General features: G+C 41.8%; 1 protein-coding gene across 1 annotated transcript in view; it reads right to left on the bottom strand.

Moving 5' to 3' along the window:
• The window catches only part of shisa9a (shisa family member 9a), a 33,025-nt gene extending 17,191 nt beyond the window's left edge, over window positions 1-15,834 (bottom strand). The window contains exons 1-2 of the mRNA XM_077000329.1: window positions 14,957-15,834; window positions 13,902-14,008 (exon numbers count right to left, since the gene is read on the bottom strand). Of these exons, the coding sequence (XP_076856444.1) occupies window positions 13,902-14,008; window positions 14,957-15,471 (622 nt within the window). The 5' untranslated portion in view covers window positions 15,472-15,834. The remainder of the gene's footprint in view (window positions 1-13,901; window positions 14,009-14,956) is intronic.
• Between the last annotated feature and the right edge of the window lie 1,800 nt (window positions 15,835-17,634).

Here is a 17,634-nt window from a genome sequence, read left to right as displayed (position 1 = left end):
CTAGCGTGTGAATTTTCACTGGCTCCGTTCTATCATTGCATCTTCCTCAATGAGACCTGGACGTGATTCCTCTGGTCCCCCTGCGTTTTGCTACACTACCCAACGGATCAACAATATGTTTCCTTAATCACCCTGACTGTTGTCAACTATTACTGTTGTTCTCCTGATATACAGTGTTTGTAATTCGATAGTTTGAGCTAAATATTTATTTTCATCACAGTGTTCTTCTGTCAGAGAAATCATCCATACCATGAACTTATCAGCTTCTGAAAGTCATTTCTGTGTGTCCGATACCGTTGTTTTTGCATCCAGCTCGTGGGTCAAAATGTTAAGGAGATATTATGCCTTACCTGCTGTCACGTTAAGCACCCAACGAATGAGATGGAATTCATGATGTGTGTCTGCTGAGTTCCACAGACAGGGTCTGAGATCTACAGCGATACTCAAATGGTGCATTTGCATAATATGCAGGAGAAATAATAAAAGAATATTTCATGCTAAAGGGCAACAAACCTCCAGCTTTCCTTAAAGTTTTTCTACCATGATGGTGTGGCAGGAATGAAGCTCCTCAAACCAATGGCTAAGAGGTTAAATAATGGAAATGCATTTAGGATGGCCCAAATTTATCTAAGCAGGCTTTAAATCAGAATAGTTAGTATTTCTAAACAAGAATTTATTTTTCTTGTGTAATTTTATTCTTTACTTTTTTTACACATTCCTTCAGATTTTGAAGTATTGCAATAACAGCAATGACAATAGTGTTTATTTTTTGTGATAATGGTCAACAGCCTTGTGTATATGAAGTAAAATTAGCATTGGCATCTAGAATAGACTCGTATGTGCCCCCAGTTCAGTGACGCACATCAGATGGCCACGTGTCCCTTTCCCCCCAATGTGTTGGCGGCCCAGGAGGAAGAGGGCTGCCAGTTTGTCCTGTGGGTGTGAAATCGGAGCCAGTTCTGCTCGGCGGAGCTCTCTGAGAGCGGGGAGGCCATGCTGGCCCAAATACACTCCCAGCAGGGGGCTCCTCTCACTGTAGCGTGGCTGCAGTGTTGGTGGCTGTGGTCAGGGAGCCAACAGAAATATGCTGCCTGCCTCAAGAAGCATGAACCGTGGCCCAGTAATCGGGGTGGGATGGTAGATCAGGAGAACAGGGGCCAATATGCTGCCACGGACATACACATGGTGTTTTCACCCACAGCTAACAGCCTCGGAGCAGGAAAAAGAGAGAGGGGGGGGGAAGGGGAAGGAGGGAGGTTCTGCCTCGCAATGGATTATTTATAGAGTGTTATCATTGAGAAGCAAGAGCAGAACACATTGATTCTTTACAACAGAACACTGAGAAAATGAGAACTCCTTAACAAAAGCTCCAGATTAAGGGGGATTTCTCACCATCAGGAATTACAGAGTGCATAATGGCACTTTAATCCACCATTGTGGTTTTGTCCTCCTTCTCCGGACTTTTGGCTATAAACAATACGTCACTTGTTAGCAAGGCAACTCTTCCCACAGACTGATTTAGAAATGTACAAGAATAAAGCTTACTGTCAGATCTGACAATAGTTAAAAAATCAAAAGTTTTATGTTATTAAGGATTACATAAAATCTATGTTTGAATTTTTATTTTTATACAGATGCAATACAGTAGTTTGAAATTGGGATTAAAATGCAGATTATAATGTAGACACGTGATCAAAATCCCACTTAATTAAACAATAAAGTATTTTTATCAGTTCCCTGTGTATATGGTCCATGTTATGAAGGTATTTATATGAAGAGCTGGATGGTATGATATAAAAGGACAGAATCTTTCTTTTTAACCACTGTATAGAATAGAATATTACTATAAACTATAGAATATTAACTGAGGACGCATGAGCAGTCACACTGCTTTCTAAAATAGATTTTCAATATTTTACTTGCTAAAATCTACAAGGTGAAACATAAGCTCTTTACAGATGTTTGTTAGACACAAAATTTGATGTTAAAGATTTACTTAACATTTCATTACATGCTAATCTGATTTGTAAAAATGACATCATAAAAATTGGTTAGCATTTCGATTGCCTATTAACATTCGATTTTGTTGACGTGCATCGTTTGGCTTTCGTTACACTCTCTCAGCTTTGTCATCCTGTACGCGCTCCAGACGCTGGTTCTCTTATTCTTTATAACACGTGTCAAATGCTGTCTTCACTTAATAAAGGAGAAGGCCAAAGACACTATGTTCTTACAGCTATTTTTCCGAATAGTTTTATCTTCCTCGGCCCTTGAAATGAATGTAATAAATAAACCATACCCCACTTTTAACAAATGAAGGAGGAAATCAGGTTTCAGATCTTCTGTAAACGGTGATATAGTGCTACAGACTCCAAACTACCACAAACTGGACCATGTTTCAGTAGATATCTGAAGATATATGTAAATCAGGTTTCAGATCTTCTGTAAACGGTGATATAGTGCTACAGACTCCAAACTACCTCAAACTGGACCATGTTTCAGTAGATATCTGAAGATATATGTAAATCAGGTTTCAGATCTTCTGTAAACGGTGATATAGTGCTACAGACTCCAAACTACCTCAAACTGGATCATGTTTCAGTAGATGTCTGAAGATATATGTAAAAAGATTAGCTATAATTGCTTCCAGAAATTTAAAAGCAAGTTCACTTTTATTTTCTAAAAGCAATGCAGTCACACTAAGGGACGGACTGGCCATCGGGCATACCGGGCATTTTCCCGGTGGGCCGACGTGCTATTTGGGCCGACAGTCCTGACACTTTTTTATCTATTTATATATTGGTCTGACCGGCCCATAAAACAAGTAGATCAGTGGGCCGATTCTGATGGAGGCTGGCTGATTGACACTTGTCTGGCGAATCACATTAACACACCTTTCGCGATGCTCCTGCTGCCTGCATAATGCATTTGGCAAAAAAAGTCAGCGCGAGAGTTTACCGGTCCTTAAACACGCTGGTATGCAGCCCATTGGTTATTTTCTTTACTGACACAGAGCTGTACCAATCATATCATCAAACACCCCCTCCTCCATGCGCCGGTGCGTAGTGCAATCTAACGTATGTGAGTATCTGAGATGGAGAAAAAGCGCAAAGGAGGTGCAGAGAAACTACGACAAAAAAGAAGCTTGAACTTCAAGTAAACGCTGCCAAATGTATAAAAATTACTCAAATGTTTGCCACAGCAGGGCCTTCATCAGCTCCCGTGGCTGATGACAGTGGTGGCGGTGGCCAGTGGACAGAAACATGTACTGAACGTGCGGTAAGCCTGACTCCTTTCAGAGCAGCTATAAAATGAGTAGGGTTAAGCAACCAAACCCTTTGCCAAATCTGATAAATTGATAAAACATCAATAAAATCATTTTGGCTAATGTTCTATGGCCGAGTTAGTTTGTATTGTAAATGCAAAAGGTAAAATAAGTGAATAACGTCCTTACCTCTATTATAAGACTTTGTGTACACTGACTGAATGAGAAAATAAGCCTATTTTAGTACTTTTATGTCTTCCATTCTGAACTAAATAGTCTTAAATTTGAGAACACTTTTAAAACCTCCATTCACCAACAAAAACAGTACTAAGTCACTCAGCAGGCAGCATTCTATTTTCATTATTGTAGAGGCGCTTCGTTTCTTTCACCAGTTTCTTGTGCCACCTTTGCCTCTGAGTAACAACCAGTATTGAAAGACGCGAGTGAGATAGAATCCTCTTTAAATGTTTACTTATAAACATCAGACATTACATTGAACTCAACATGACTCGGTCCAAAAACTGTGTTGCTTCCAAAAACTCCAACTGCCGTCTGTCCGTCCTAACTTAAGCAGGAAAACAAAAGGGTTACTGACGGAAGCTGAAAGTACAGAAATTTCTTCAAACTTATACATTACTAATTTCTGTTTTCATTTTAGAGAATGCAACAATTATGGATTATTATTATTAATTATCTTCATCATATTTTAACCTCTTTAACTAAATTATTTTATACAATGAATTAACCCTTAACTGGCTCTTACATTACCCGGCCCCTAATTGGTTAGGCAGGAGGACTAAGCTATTACAAACTTAAACATTAAGAGCCTACTACCTATACTTCAAATGTTCATGAAGACCAACTTCTTCCTTTGTTAGTCGTCTACATCACTTCTTTCAACAGACACAGTTTATTTACAGGCCTTTCCAAAGTGTTGGTCCTTGTCTTCAATTTCACTCTCCGCACCATTCCACTGGAGTCTGGCATTGTTTCAACTACCTTCCCCATGACCCAGGAGTTGCGAGGGGAAGAACTATCCACTAATAGCACGACATCTCCCATCATGAAGTTTCTTCTAGGTTTCAGCCATTTCTGGCGCTCCTGAAGAAGGGGTAGGTATTCTCGTGTCCATCTAGACCAGAATAAATCTGCAAGATATTGGACTTGCTTCCATCTTCTTCTTGCATACATGTCATCTTTGCAGAAGGTGCCTGGAGGCATGATTGGCTGGGACTTCAGAAGCAATAAGTGATTGGGGGTTAAAGGCTCGATGTCGTTTGCATCATCCGAGACACTCGTCAGTGGCCTTCCATTGATGATGCTTTCGACTTCACACATTATTGTATGAAGACAGTCATCGTTCATTGCTTGCTCCTTCACCAGGGAATTAAGGATCCTTCGCGCACTGCGGATTTGTCTTTCCCAAACCCCGCCTTGATGGGAGGCGGCTGGGCTGTTGAATATCCACTTTATTCCCTTTGGATGAAAGGCTCTTTCAATTTTGTCATTATCCAACTGTTGAATGGCTCCCCTTAACTCTCTTTCAGCTGCCACAAAATTTGTCCCATTGTCTGACCTCAGGGTGTTGACTTGACCCCTCCTACATACAAACCGGCGTATTGCATTAATGCAGGAGTCCGTGTCAAGGCTGTCAGCAACTTCAATGTGCACGGCTCGGAGAGAGAGACAAGTGAACATCACCCCGTATCTCTTAACAGTACTCCGTCCCCGTTTAACTTCAAACGGGCCAAAGTAATCAACGCCGGTGTTCGTGAAAGGTGGTTGGTCCGGGAGGAGGCGATCTTCGGGTAAGTCCGCCATCATTTGCTCACCAGCCTTTCCCGTCATCCTACGGCAGACTGTGCATTTGTTAATGATCTTCCTGATTGCGTTATTGGCTTGTGGAATCCAATATCTGCATCTCAGTTGTGCCAACACATAACTGCGCCCACAGTGTCCTGTTCTTTGATGTATGTCTCTCAAGATCAAGGTGGCAACTTTGCTGTGTTTAGAAAGAATTGCTGGATGTTTAGCGTTTTCTGGCATAGCGGACTTGTTAAGTCTTCCGCCAACCCTCAAGGTGCCATCTTGGAGAGTCGGATTCAGTCTAAACAGCGCACTACTGCGACTGAGATTGTTGCCTTTCTGCAGAACTTTGATTTCCTCTCCAAAATGCTGTCTTTGGCTGAACCGTATTATTTCCGCTTCAGCTGTGTCCAAGTCCTCCAAGGTAAGCGATTTATTTCCTGATGTAGCTTTAAATTTCTTCATATGCCGTTCTAGCTCTAATCGTCGCTTTCCAGTGTCCTTTTCAGTTTGATCGATTGCTCTTGATGCCTCTTTACTTTCTTCCTTCCATTTCCACAGAGCATCCTTTATTTTTACAATCCAAGCCACTGATCGTTTAAGCTTATTCCAATCTGAATAATAGCCGATCAGCTGGCTCATTGGTTCTGTACTTTCTTCTACTTTGACTGTATTAACAGTGACTGAGTTCTTGACCTCTGGGTCTTCGTCCAGGCTTTCCTTCCACAGCACTGGCTGTTCCGGCCAATCGTTCTCGTTCGGCAGAAACTTTGGTCCACTCATCCACGTTCCTCCTTGCACCAAGCTTTTCGCTTTCAGGCCTCTGCTGGCTTGATCTGCAGGATTTTCGTCTGTTCTGACGTACTTCCATTGAGATTGCTTGGTTGCTTCTCGGATCAAGGAAATTCTGTTCGCAACAAACGTTTTGAAACGAGCAGCTTCACTGAAGACGTATCTGAGCACCGTTGTGCTGTCTGTCCAGAAGACAGATTGTTGCAGTGGAACTTGAAGTTCTTGATGTAACATCTTGTCGACCTTCACCGCGATAACTGCTGCTGTCAGCTCAAGTCTAGGGATCGTGACACGTTTGAGAGGAGCCACTCTTGATTTCCCCATAAGGAAAGCACAGTGTTTCTCGCCTTGCTCATTTTCTAGCAGTAGATAAGACACAGTGCCATATGCATACTCTGAGGCATCTGAAAAATGATGCAACTGCGCCGCAGTAGAGCATCCAAACTTGGTGGGTTTTAAGCACCTACTCACGTGGAAATTGGTGAGGTGAGTAACATCTTTCACCCATCTCCTCCAATCTTCAGCATGCCTTTCACCAATGTTCTCATCCCAACCAAGTTGTTCTTTACAGAGCTCTTTCAACAAAAGTTTAGCAGGCAAGATGACTGGGGCCAAAAACCCAAGGGGGTCATAGATGGAATTAATGACTGACAATATGCCTCTTCTTGTCATCGGTTTGTCTTGCAGTTTCATGCTGTATGTGAAAGTATCCATTTCTGTGTCCCACTGAACACCGAGTGTTCTCTCCACTGGCAGAGCGTCGTGTCGTAAGTCCAGGTCTTTCATTTTACTGGCTCTGTGTTCCTCAGGGATTGACAGTAACACCTTTCTGCTATTGCTCATCCACTTTGTTAAGGTGAACCCTCCACTGTTGCACAAGGCTCTAAGATCATTGACTAAGGTAATTGCGTCTTCATCTGTAGCTACGCTTTTCAGACAATCATCCACGTAGAAATTATTCAGGACTGTCTGAACCGCACATGGAGAAGTAACACTTCTGTGATCCTCTGCTGTTCTTCTGAGTGCGTAAGAAGCTACACTTGGTGAAGAGTTGGCTCCGAAGAGGTGCACGGTCATCGGGAACTCCGCCATGGGCTCATCCAACCTGCCGTTGGGCCACCAAAGAAAACGAAGTAGATCCGCATCATGTTCCGGCACCCTAACTTGGTAGAACATTGACTCAATGTCTGCCATTACTGCCACTGACTCCTCACGAAATCTCAGAAGGACTCCGACTAATGTGCTGGTCAAGTCAGGCCCCTGGAGCAGTTCGCTATTTAGACACCTACCCTGGAATGAGGACGTGCAGTCAAATACCACCCGCAACTTCTGTTTTCTTGGGTGATAGACGCCATGGTGTGGTATATAAAACACCCTTTTGTCATCTCTGTTCAGTTGGTGTGTAGGAACCTGGACAGCATAGCCCTTACCAATGATGGTTTCCATGAATCCCTTGTAGTCTTCAAAGAATTCAGCATTCCTCTTAAACTTCCTAAGCAAAAACGCTATACGTTGTTCCGCCACACAACGGTTATTAGGCATTTGGAGCTTCTCATTCCTGAATGGCAATCCAATGGTATAATGTCCATTCTCTAAAATTGACGTCTTCTCCACACACCGCAAAAATATTTTGTCTTCTTGAGACATCTCTTTCTTGTCGTCATAGCTGCGCTCTGGAAAATCAGCATTATACTGTTGGACCAATAACCTCTCAATCTCCATCAAAGAGATTTTGTTGACTGAGAAAGGTCGCGGTTCATTCTCTGTTTCATTCAGGTCTTTCCTTATAGGCCCGTTCACGACCCAGCCAATGGCCGTCTTCACAGCATAGGGACCTCCAGCCTGACCATTAATGATGCGCCAGGGTTCTAATGCTCTTGAACAATTTGCTCCAATAAGTAGTCCCACTTCAGCATCTATCTCTGGCAAGCTCACTTCGTGGAGGTATGGCCACTTCTGAACATCCTTCTGTTTGGGTATATTCCCGGCATGAACAGGTATGCTGCTGTGAGTAAACACCTTGGGTAACTCAATGAACATGTTGCTTTCCAACCCACACACTTCCAGGTCAGATATCACAAAACTGTTCACGAGCTTTCGTTCACCTGGTTCATCTTGGCCCATGGTGCTTAGAAGTATTCTTGTGGGCTTCCCTTTCACGTTCAATTTCCTTTGCAGGTCTTCCGTGCAGAAGGTTGCTGTGCTTCCCGGGTCCAGAAAAGCATACGTTTTTATATGTTTGTCGCTATTCTTTGACTTGATTTTTATTGGTACTATTGACAGCACACAATCAGCTTCTCCGGCCCCCGTAAGGCCACAGGACTCTTGTGAGATGGGAGCTTCTGCGCAGGGCACCTCTTTAATTTGAGCACCATCTTTCTTTACCGGGACAGAGACAGAACCTTCATCCTTAACTTTGTGCAGAATATCAGGGTGCTTTAATGCACATTCCTTGCACTCTAATTTTCTTTTGCAGAATGTGCTGAGATGGCCAGGAACCAAGCATCCAAAACATAGGCCCTTTGATTTCAGAAAGTCTAGTCGTTCTTTATGTGGCCGACCTTTGATCATACTGCATGAAGCAAGGGCGTGAGACTGCTGGCAGTACAAACATGGTTTATCAAAGGCATTCACTGTTGTACTCATGTTAGCAGGCTTGATATGTATTTTTTGGGACACTTTGCTTTCAGCAGCAACATTAGTTGCGAAGCTGCTTCCACGCACCTCTTTCCTTGCTGGCCTGTTTTCCCTTTGGTCCATCTTTCCAGGCGCGGTTGTGCGGCTGTCTGAGATATTACCGAAGAGGGGGTCCATAGCTATCTTAGCTTGGCGATCTACGAAGTTCACCAAATCAGCAAACCTTGCTCTCCTTCCTCTTCGCTCTTTAAGTTCGAAAGCTTCAGCACGCCAACGTTCTTTCATTTTGTACGGCAGTTTGGATATTACTGTCCGTAGATTGGTTGGATTGTCCATCTCTTCTAAAAATTCAATGTCCTCCATAGTGTTACAACATCCAATCAAAAACATTGCATAGGCATTCAACGCTGTCCTGTCGTCCGACTTCACTTGTGGCCATTTGAGCGCTTTATCAATGTATGCACTGGCTATGCGAAGCTCATCCCCATAATGCTTATGAAGTAGCTGTTTTGCCTCGTGATAGCCTTTGCTAGGTGTCATGTGAACGCAGCTGCGTACCAGTTCTTGAGGTTCGCCATCCGTGTACTGTTCCAAGAAGTATAACTTATCCTGATCGTTGTCAGTCTTCTGCTCAATTGCATGCTCAAACGCCCTTATGAAAGATTTGTACTGGAGCGCGTCACCCTTGAACACGGGAATGTCCTTTTTCGGTAGCTGTGAAAGCTGTTGTTGTTTTACAAGTAGCTCGGTAATTACATTCTGTTTTTGTATGACTGTAAAGATGTCATCACCTCTGCTCGTTTGAGCTCTAGGACTCTGATTGGAAGCTGGCTGTGGCTGCTGTGGTATTCTGGAGTGCTGCACTTGTGTTGGTACATGAACATTCACATGAGCTTGCTGCTGTAGCATCATGGCATCTCTTTCCTTATTCATTTTCCCGCTTAGTGATTTCCACGCTGACGAATGGCAACTGGAACCATCTTCGGACCTCTCATATTCTCTAAGCACTTTTAGTTTTGCTTGGCTTTCAGCTAATGCAGTCTCCAGCTCTAGCTCTTCCTTTTCAGCTTTAATTCTAGCTGCTTGGAATTCAAGCTCCTGTCTTTTCCTTAACGCTGCTGCACGTTCCAGCAGAGCTGCGTGTTCTGCTTCTTGTCTAGCACGTGTGGACGATACACATGATGTTCCACTTACACGAGACCCACGCAGGTGATCCTTTACAGCTCTGCAGACCCTTACCTGTGAAACACTGTCACTCGGTAGAATGGCATCTTGTTGTTCATCTATCACATGCTGCTCTTCCAGTTGCATGCTTTCCTTCATTGTGTATTCATGCTCATCTGCAATCCATCTTTTAGTTATTTTCATAAAGTCTTTGATAACTTCCATTTTTGGTACAAACCAATTATCCTGGTCAAGCATTTTTTCATCTTCAGACAACAGATTGCCAACTTCGTTGTTGAGACTATTGAACTCATTTAGGGATTGTGCAAATTCACTTTCCATCATATCTTTAACATTTTCTAAATTTTTTGCACTCATCAGTGCCTCTATCTCTTTCATTCGGCTAGTTAGAGTTCCCAAAGTTCGTCTCCTCAATGCTATGAACCTTTGTAATCTTTCCTCTATACCCTTCTCAGTTAGCTTGCGTGGTCTTCCCTGCTCCACTCTGTCTTTGCCACGTCCGTTTTTATTTTCATCGGCCATCTTACAATTCGTGGAGCTAATGCTCACGTTGCGCGCACAAGGGTTTTAAAACACTTCTCAGTTGTCTTTCTTAACGAGCCGAGTGCACACAACCTTTCCAAATCGCAAAACTCCACCTTGACCGAATCCAATCCTGTTATTCACGAGCGTTCTTACAGGGAAGAGATCCAACGCGCTAGCTCTTTTAACTTTGGTTAGCCCCCTTTTGTGGTTTTTTTTTTTTTTTTTTTTTTTTTTACTTTCGTTTTCGTCCGAACTCGTGGACCATCTTAGAATCCATACAACGTACTTTCTTCACAAAGCTTAGAGGTAAAGAGGAATTTTCGATACCTTTTCCTGGAGAATGCTTCAGAGGATAACCCGTTTCACGGATTCTCTGGGCGAGCTCCGAACTGCGCTATCCAGGTTAATTCAGCGAGGCTACGAGTTAGCTAGTTTTTGGACTAATGTAGAGGCGCTTCGTTTCTTTCACCAGTTTCTTGTGCCACCTTTGCCTCTGAGTAACAACCAGTATTGAAAGACGCGAGTGAGATAGAATCCTCTTTAAATGTTTACTTATAAACATCAGACATTACATTGAACTCAACATGACTCGGTCCAAAAACTGTGTTGCTTCCAAAAACTCCAACTGCCGTCTGTCCGTCCTAACTTAAGCAGGAAAACAAAAGGGTTACTGACGGAAGCTGAAAGTACAGAAATTTCTTCAAACTTATACATTACTAATTTCTGTTTTCATTTTAGAGAATGCAACAATTATGGATTATTATTATTAATTATCTTCATCATATTTTAACCTCTTTAACTAAATTATTTTATACAATGAATTAACCCTTAACTGGCTCTTACAATTATTATACTATTAATATTTGTGGGGTGAGTAGTAGGCTAGGCTAAGGCTATGCTTGGTAGGAAGGGGAAATGTTTGGTAGCTTTTATGGAGGTGTTTAGGGACAATGTACAGAAATTAAAGGAAATTACACTTTTTAAAATGGTAATTTTGTTTATTGCCTGTGCCATATGCCAATGCTGCTGTGTGCCTCTTCACAAATCTTCATAAATCCAGTATTTCTAGGTGTATTTTTAAAGCCACCATTCAATTAAACTGAGTTACTGGGCAGTTTTCTGATTTTGTTATTAGGCCATTGATTGTTTAACTTGTAAGCCTAGGTTTAGCTACTTTTTCGCCTGGATGTGTTTGGGGGCATTTAGCCTAGCTGGCTAAAGAAAATGTAGGCTCTAATTAAAGAAAATCTTATTTTTTACAATGACAATTTTTTTGCCAGTATTATGCCAATGCAGCTGTGTGTCTGTTTTTCTGATAAAACAACAATAATTAATTCCTTATGTTGAGATAAAAAAAAAAAACATACATTCATTCTTTTGACTGGGTAAGTTCACAATTTATTGAGTACTACTCTTGGAAGAGTTAGCATCTGATCCTTTATTTTTCATCTCTATTCTTTCTTTCTCTTGTCTTCCTCCCTGAAACACATAGGCACACCCAGTTGGATGAATGCTGCATTCATTACTGTGATGGAGTGGTTCAATATGCATTTTCATACTGTTAATAAACAAAACTTTTTGAAAGTATTTAATGATTTAAAAATTATTTAATTTCACTCTCACTAATTCCTGTAAACTCATGGCATGGCTTAGGGTACATGGTTTTAAAGAGTGTAAACTGTTGGTATACACATTCAAAAAACTGAAAAGTGTGAAAAGCGTTATCGAGTGTGAGTGGGCCGGTCTGGTCCAAAAATGCCAGGGCCGATTTTTTGTCCCAGTCCGCCCCTGGCCATAACTGTAACACCTTTAAGCATTCAGGGAGCAGAAACTACAGTCAGAGTAGGACATCCATATCTTCTCTGACTCTTAGCCCCTGTATCGGAGATGATTCCAGTTGCTACCTGATTCTGGATGTCTGCTGGCATATGGCTCTAATAAACAGAAGATAATAGATCCCTGCTGCTTCTTTGGGAAACTCCATTAAGGTAATTAGTTTGAGAAAAGGTATTTGAATGAATCCCTTGGACTCTCTCTCTCTCTCTCTCTCTCTCTGTAAGTGTGTGTGTGTGTGTCTGTGTGTGTGTGAGAGAGAGAGAGAGAGAGAGAGAGAAAGAGAGAGAGTCCATGAGTGTGGAAACAAAAATGATTGCAATGAGAAAACGATTCCCAGGGACAGAATCAGTAATTGGTTGTTCTTTGTGTTCGGTTTTGTTTGATGCTATAAACATTTTAAGACATCTTTCTGTAAACTATGCATTTCACTGCCCTGACCCAAAAACAGAAAGTTATTATTTTGTTCTGAAGACGTGATCAGACACTGGGAAAAGTCAGAATCAGAAGGTCAGAGTGGACATAAGCAGGAAAGGAGAAACTCAGATTACACGTTAACATGAAAATTGCATCAAATTATCAAGCCATTAAAAGACAATTATTTTAAACATTCTTGCCTCTGATTTTCAGTTCAAGTGCTCATTTTCATCCGCAGGCTCTGTGAGTACTATTCACCGGAGCTCCGAGGAACAGGTCAGAGCTCAGTGAGCTATAACACAAGCCCCTAATCATGCCCAGGCCCGGCGATTAGCATGGGGAGAACAGCCTCCACATTATTCAGCAAAGGCCAGGAAGCATTTTGCTTTTCCTATTGACTTTCACCATAGGCCTGAGGGGAAAAACATAGGAGCTATAGCAAGGCTGTTTGTAACTGGTGTGAAACAAACAGTAATTAAGCTATTCTCTGGATGAACTAACTGAGAGTCTTCAGGATAAAAATCCAGTAGTCACACCCACAGATTATCCAGATGTTCTGTTGCCTCATCCGAACTACACCAGTGACTAAAAGCACGAATCATACACAACCACTGTAAAGTGCACTAAAGTCATTAGATGTTAAACATGTTTAGTTGATAAGGGCAAAGACTATGTGAGATGGAATCTGTACTAGTGCTGTAGTTTTACATGTGTCATGCATGTCTTAAGTGCAAGAATTACATAGTGATCTATGTGCATATGCTTTTCCATTAGTTTGTGATATGGAATTTAAACATGGTTTTAGCCACTGATTCATAAACTTACTATTACGTCTGCATGAGACATTGCTGCTTGGAGTGCTGTTATCTCAGTGCTAAACTGCGAAGGAAAGACCCCAAAATACACACGTGCATTCTCAGTGTAAAACAAAATGGATACCTCTGATCATGGTATTTGAATCTACACCGTGCTTTGGGTCATTCCCTCATGATTGCCACATAAGAGGGTGATGTAATCACCAGGAGTGGATTGTAGTTGCATATGTCTAAACACTCCAGACTAAACCCTTCACTTTGAGCTTTTAGATCCCAGTTTAAAACTACTACAGCACACGAAACTCCATCCTAAGCCCATATGGCCTGTCATAAATAGATGGCTTTTGCACACAGTGAACAAAAACAGTGATGTCTAACAACTGATATGCACAACTGTGCATTTTGTACAACCAAAGTTACAGCATAACTGAATATTCAATAGTGGGAACATATCGTACCTGTAGCATATCATATAGATTGTACTGTTGCATCTAAATATAGAGGTTAGAGGATAGAGGTTAAAAATTCCACGCGCTTAAAATGTAGTTGTGTGCTGCTGGCTCATACTTCGGCACAGCTGCCGAAAACGTCACCGATAAAACCAAAGCAACTCCAGAGTGACTTACGCATATTGCTCGCCCTCGCGTGCATGTTGTCATAGTGCTGTGTGTGCATTCCGATGGCTTCTTCGTGTTCAGCTTGGCACGCGCCTTGCATCACGCTTGCTACGGCTCTGTGGCAAGGACAAAGAATTTACTTTAGTGAACAGCAGGTTACAACTGGAAACAGACTTCAAAAACACAAATGTTCACATTACGACGGATCACGCATTTAGACCGCGTCTAACTGATAAGAGCTTTATTTCTATACAACATGCAGAGTAGTCCGAGGTATTGTTTCAAGACTGCCTGCGCGCCGAGCGGAGCGCGCCGTGTGCGCGTTACCAGAATACAGCAGGTGTCCATTGTGCTGCCTTTGAAACAGAGAGGAGTTTTAGTTTTATTTGCGCCACTTGCACATGGTAAGTTGTGCTTTTTATCGCAACAGGGAATACGAGACACGGCAGTCCGAGCGAAAAGGAGTTGACTACGTGGAAAGCAAAATGGTTGCTAAGCTCGCAGTCTTCACGTGTAGTGTTTGTGAGATATGGAACATACTTTGTCAACAGCAAAATAAACGCACATTATGACAATTACAGCAGTGCTGAAGTTACTGCGCCTATGTCCAACTACACTGGGAGCGTGTTTAAAAAGCCTCGCAGAGGAGTCCAACTACCTTGCCTTATATAACCCTATACTAGCGCAGTGTTAAAAACAACCAATTCCCTATTGTGAGTAGTTAGTCTCTCTCTCTAAACATTTTATATATATTTGCATGCAAGCCAGCAACCATGACCGACGAAGAAGTCCAGAGGCTCACGCAACCTGCAGTGTCATTTTATATGTTGAGACGCAGTATGCGAACAATGGCATATCAATCTCCAATGTGTTTATTCAGTTCATGGAGGTTATTTCGACGTCCGAAAGATGCTTATTGCTTATTGCATTATTATTTGTAACGCATCACTGGAATATTTTTTTCTCCACAAGTGTTTCAGGGTATGTATATATATTTACATAGGCTAGGTGTGTGTATATGTATATTTTGTTGTTTTTTAAACGCTGAAAAACTTGCAACCTACCGAGACATGTTTTCTCTGTGGGGTCGCTGAGCCTTTTCAAGTCCAAGTTTAGTAAATATCCCGACTAGTGCCATGATGGCCACGACTCCGCAAATTACATACACAATTAAATTAGTTTTATCCCTTGTTGGGTCGTGTCTTGGGTCAGTTTTCTTATACGGCGTTTGACCTTTTAACCATACAGGGGTATCGTAATTCTTACACGTGCTTTGATCCAAACGAGAGTTTTTATAAGCACAGCAAAATCGGAAGCCACAGGTGCCGCAACAATACAAATAATTGCCTGTTTGGCAAACAAACGGTGGATCCCACTGGCCCATTACATCGTAGTATCCCCGACATTCGTCCTGTGTGTGTGGACTTTCGGAAACGCCGTTCTCTTCGTCCCTGGACCCGTTAGATCCCGACAGCATAATAAAGCCCTCGAGCTGCTGTTCGGGTTCACCGTCCGCTTTGCACACCAGCACCATAACTTTGACCAACAAGTACTCTAAAAGCAAGACTGTCCATCTCATTCTGTTGTCTCCTTCTTTTGAACGTCAAACTCGAAAACAGAGAGGAGTTGTTGCTAGCAGTCGTAAAACATAAATCCAAGTATGAAAATATAGCCATACGGGGTGGTTATCATTTTCAAAGATTCTTTTTTTTCCGCGTGTGGCGAATAATCAGTTTTTAAAAATACACTGTAAAGCCCACCCGACAGTGGGCGTCTCTTCACCCGGAGCGCACTCAAGGATGTGTTGATCCTCTGTACTTAACGCCGTTCCAGCGCAGTGCAACAAGGATCTGAGTGATGCTGGAAGAGATGCGATGCGCGCTCGCGCACCGAGACTCAGAGCAGAACTGTACGCAACGGTGGATTCAAACGCGTCACATTGAGTAATAAGAAGGAGAGAGACAGAGACGCTGGTGGACAGGGCGAGGAGGAGAGGGGGAAATTGAGGAATGCGTTGCGCGTGGTGAAGCTGAATTACCTAAAGTTTATGACCATGCGTTTTATACACCAAATGTTGAAGTCTCATGCAAACAAGCTTGGGATTTTGGAATACACATTTATTCCACGTGAAACTCAGAACAAAACACAAAATGAATATGACGACTGTTCCAGGCGCATAATGTTTTCCATGGTTGGTCTATTCGTATATTAGTCCACAATGACATTCCACTGATCTCTGTGGATAAGGTCTACACGTAGGACTGAAAAACAGGTCCAGGTCCACAGGCACTGAAAAACGAGCATCACCATGGCTTCTTGTTGCCCGCTTATATGTATACAGTGCTGTTTTAAGTCGTCCATTACCACCATTGCAGGCTCTTCATGAGACATAGACTGGTTTGAAGGGGCTATGGCAGGAGGGGGTGCCTTTTATATAGATACACGTTCTAATAATGAACTGATATTAACAGAAGACAGTATGTGTTATTACGAAATAGCTTGCTATGTTCTGATTCTGCCAAAAGCATTTTTGCTGCTTAATTGAAGTAAAGATAGAAGATAAAACTTCCTACAATACACACCAGAGGACTGAAACTAAGTTTCACTGTTTTTCATCTATAACTACAGCAAAAAGACATTAACTCCAAAATATATATACTTAAACACTACTGTAACATTAGTTAATTCAGACTAATAACACATTGAAAAACAAATTGTTTTAAAAAATGACACTGACACTTTTTGCTCTTAACTGTGTCCTTTTTATTTTTTCAGCTAAGCTTCAGGCTTATATAGGTGCATGTGACACTACATTATCTTTGTTTAGGTCTTACTTTACCAACATATACTACTTCATTTTCATATAGGCAGACAAGAATCACACTTTATTTTCATAGGCAGACACAAATCAAATACTCTTGTGTGTCTTAGGGTGTTCCACAGGGCTCTGTTCTGAGCCCACTTGCTATTTATTATCTGCATTCTGCTTCTTGGGGACATAATTTGTCAAAACAGTTTGCAATTTCTATGCTAATGGTACACAGATTTATTTTAAAAACCAACAGTGTTGCTTACATGTTCTTCCCTAATAATATATCTATAGGACAAAAAGAACTGGATCTCAAACTTTAAAAAGACTAAAGTTGGTCTAAGCAGAGCCGGAGTGGCTAATCGGGAGATTCGGGAGGATTCCCGATGGGCCGGCTCATATCAATCTCTAGTTTGGGCCGATTGGGAGGAAAAAATTATTTTGGGCATGAAAATCCCGGGCTGAAAAAGGAGTCCACTCCGGCCCTGGGTCTAAGGGTGCTCTTAGAAAAGCTGATTATGTGGCTACTAAAGCTATGATAGTCACACCTTCTGACTGAGTTCCTAATTGACGTACTACTGTCAATTTGACATTTTGTCAGTACTATTGTCAGCCCGACAATTTCTAAGTATTATTATCAGGCCCACTCTTTTATTACCATAACTAAAATAACTTCTCTACTCATCCCTCAGTCTTCATAAGGCAGAAATCCTGGTTCTTGCTTTCATTACCTCCCTATTCTTCCAGTCAAAAGTCAGCCACATACAGAATTCAGTAACTTGGCTGCTTACACACTAAGATATCTGCATATATCACACCAGTGCATTATACTGTACTATATATCCCATCAGTTTAATTAATTTTCCATATCTGCTTGTATTCAGTAATTATGATGCAACACTATGAATCCCTAAACAGGCCACTAAATGGACC

This window comes from Brachyhypopomus gauderio, chromosome 3 (assembly GCF_052324685.1).
Source record: "Brachyhypopomus gauderio isolate BG-103 chromosome 3, BGAUD_0.2, whole genome shotgun sequence".
NCBI lineage: Eukaryota > Metazoa > Chordata > Actinopteri > Gymnotiformes > Hypopomidae > Brachyhypopomus > Brachyhypopomus gauderio.
The sequence above is the reverse complement of the archived record's forward strand: the minus strand, read 5'-3'. Positions and strand labels throughout refer to the sequence as shown.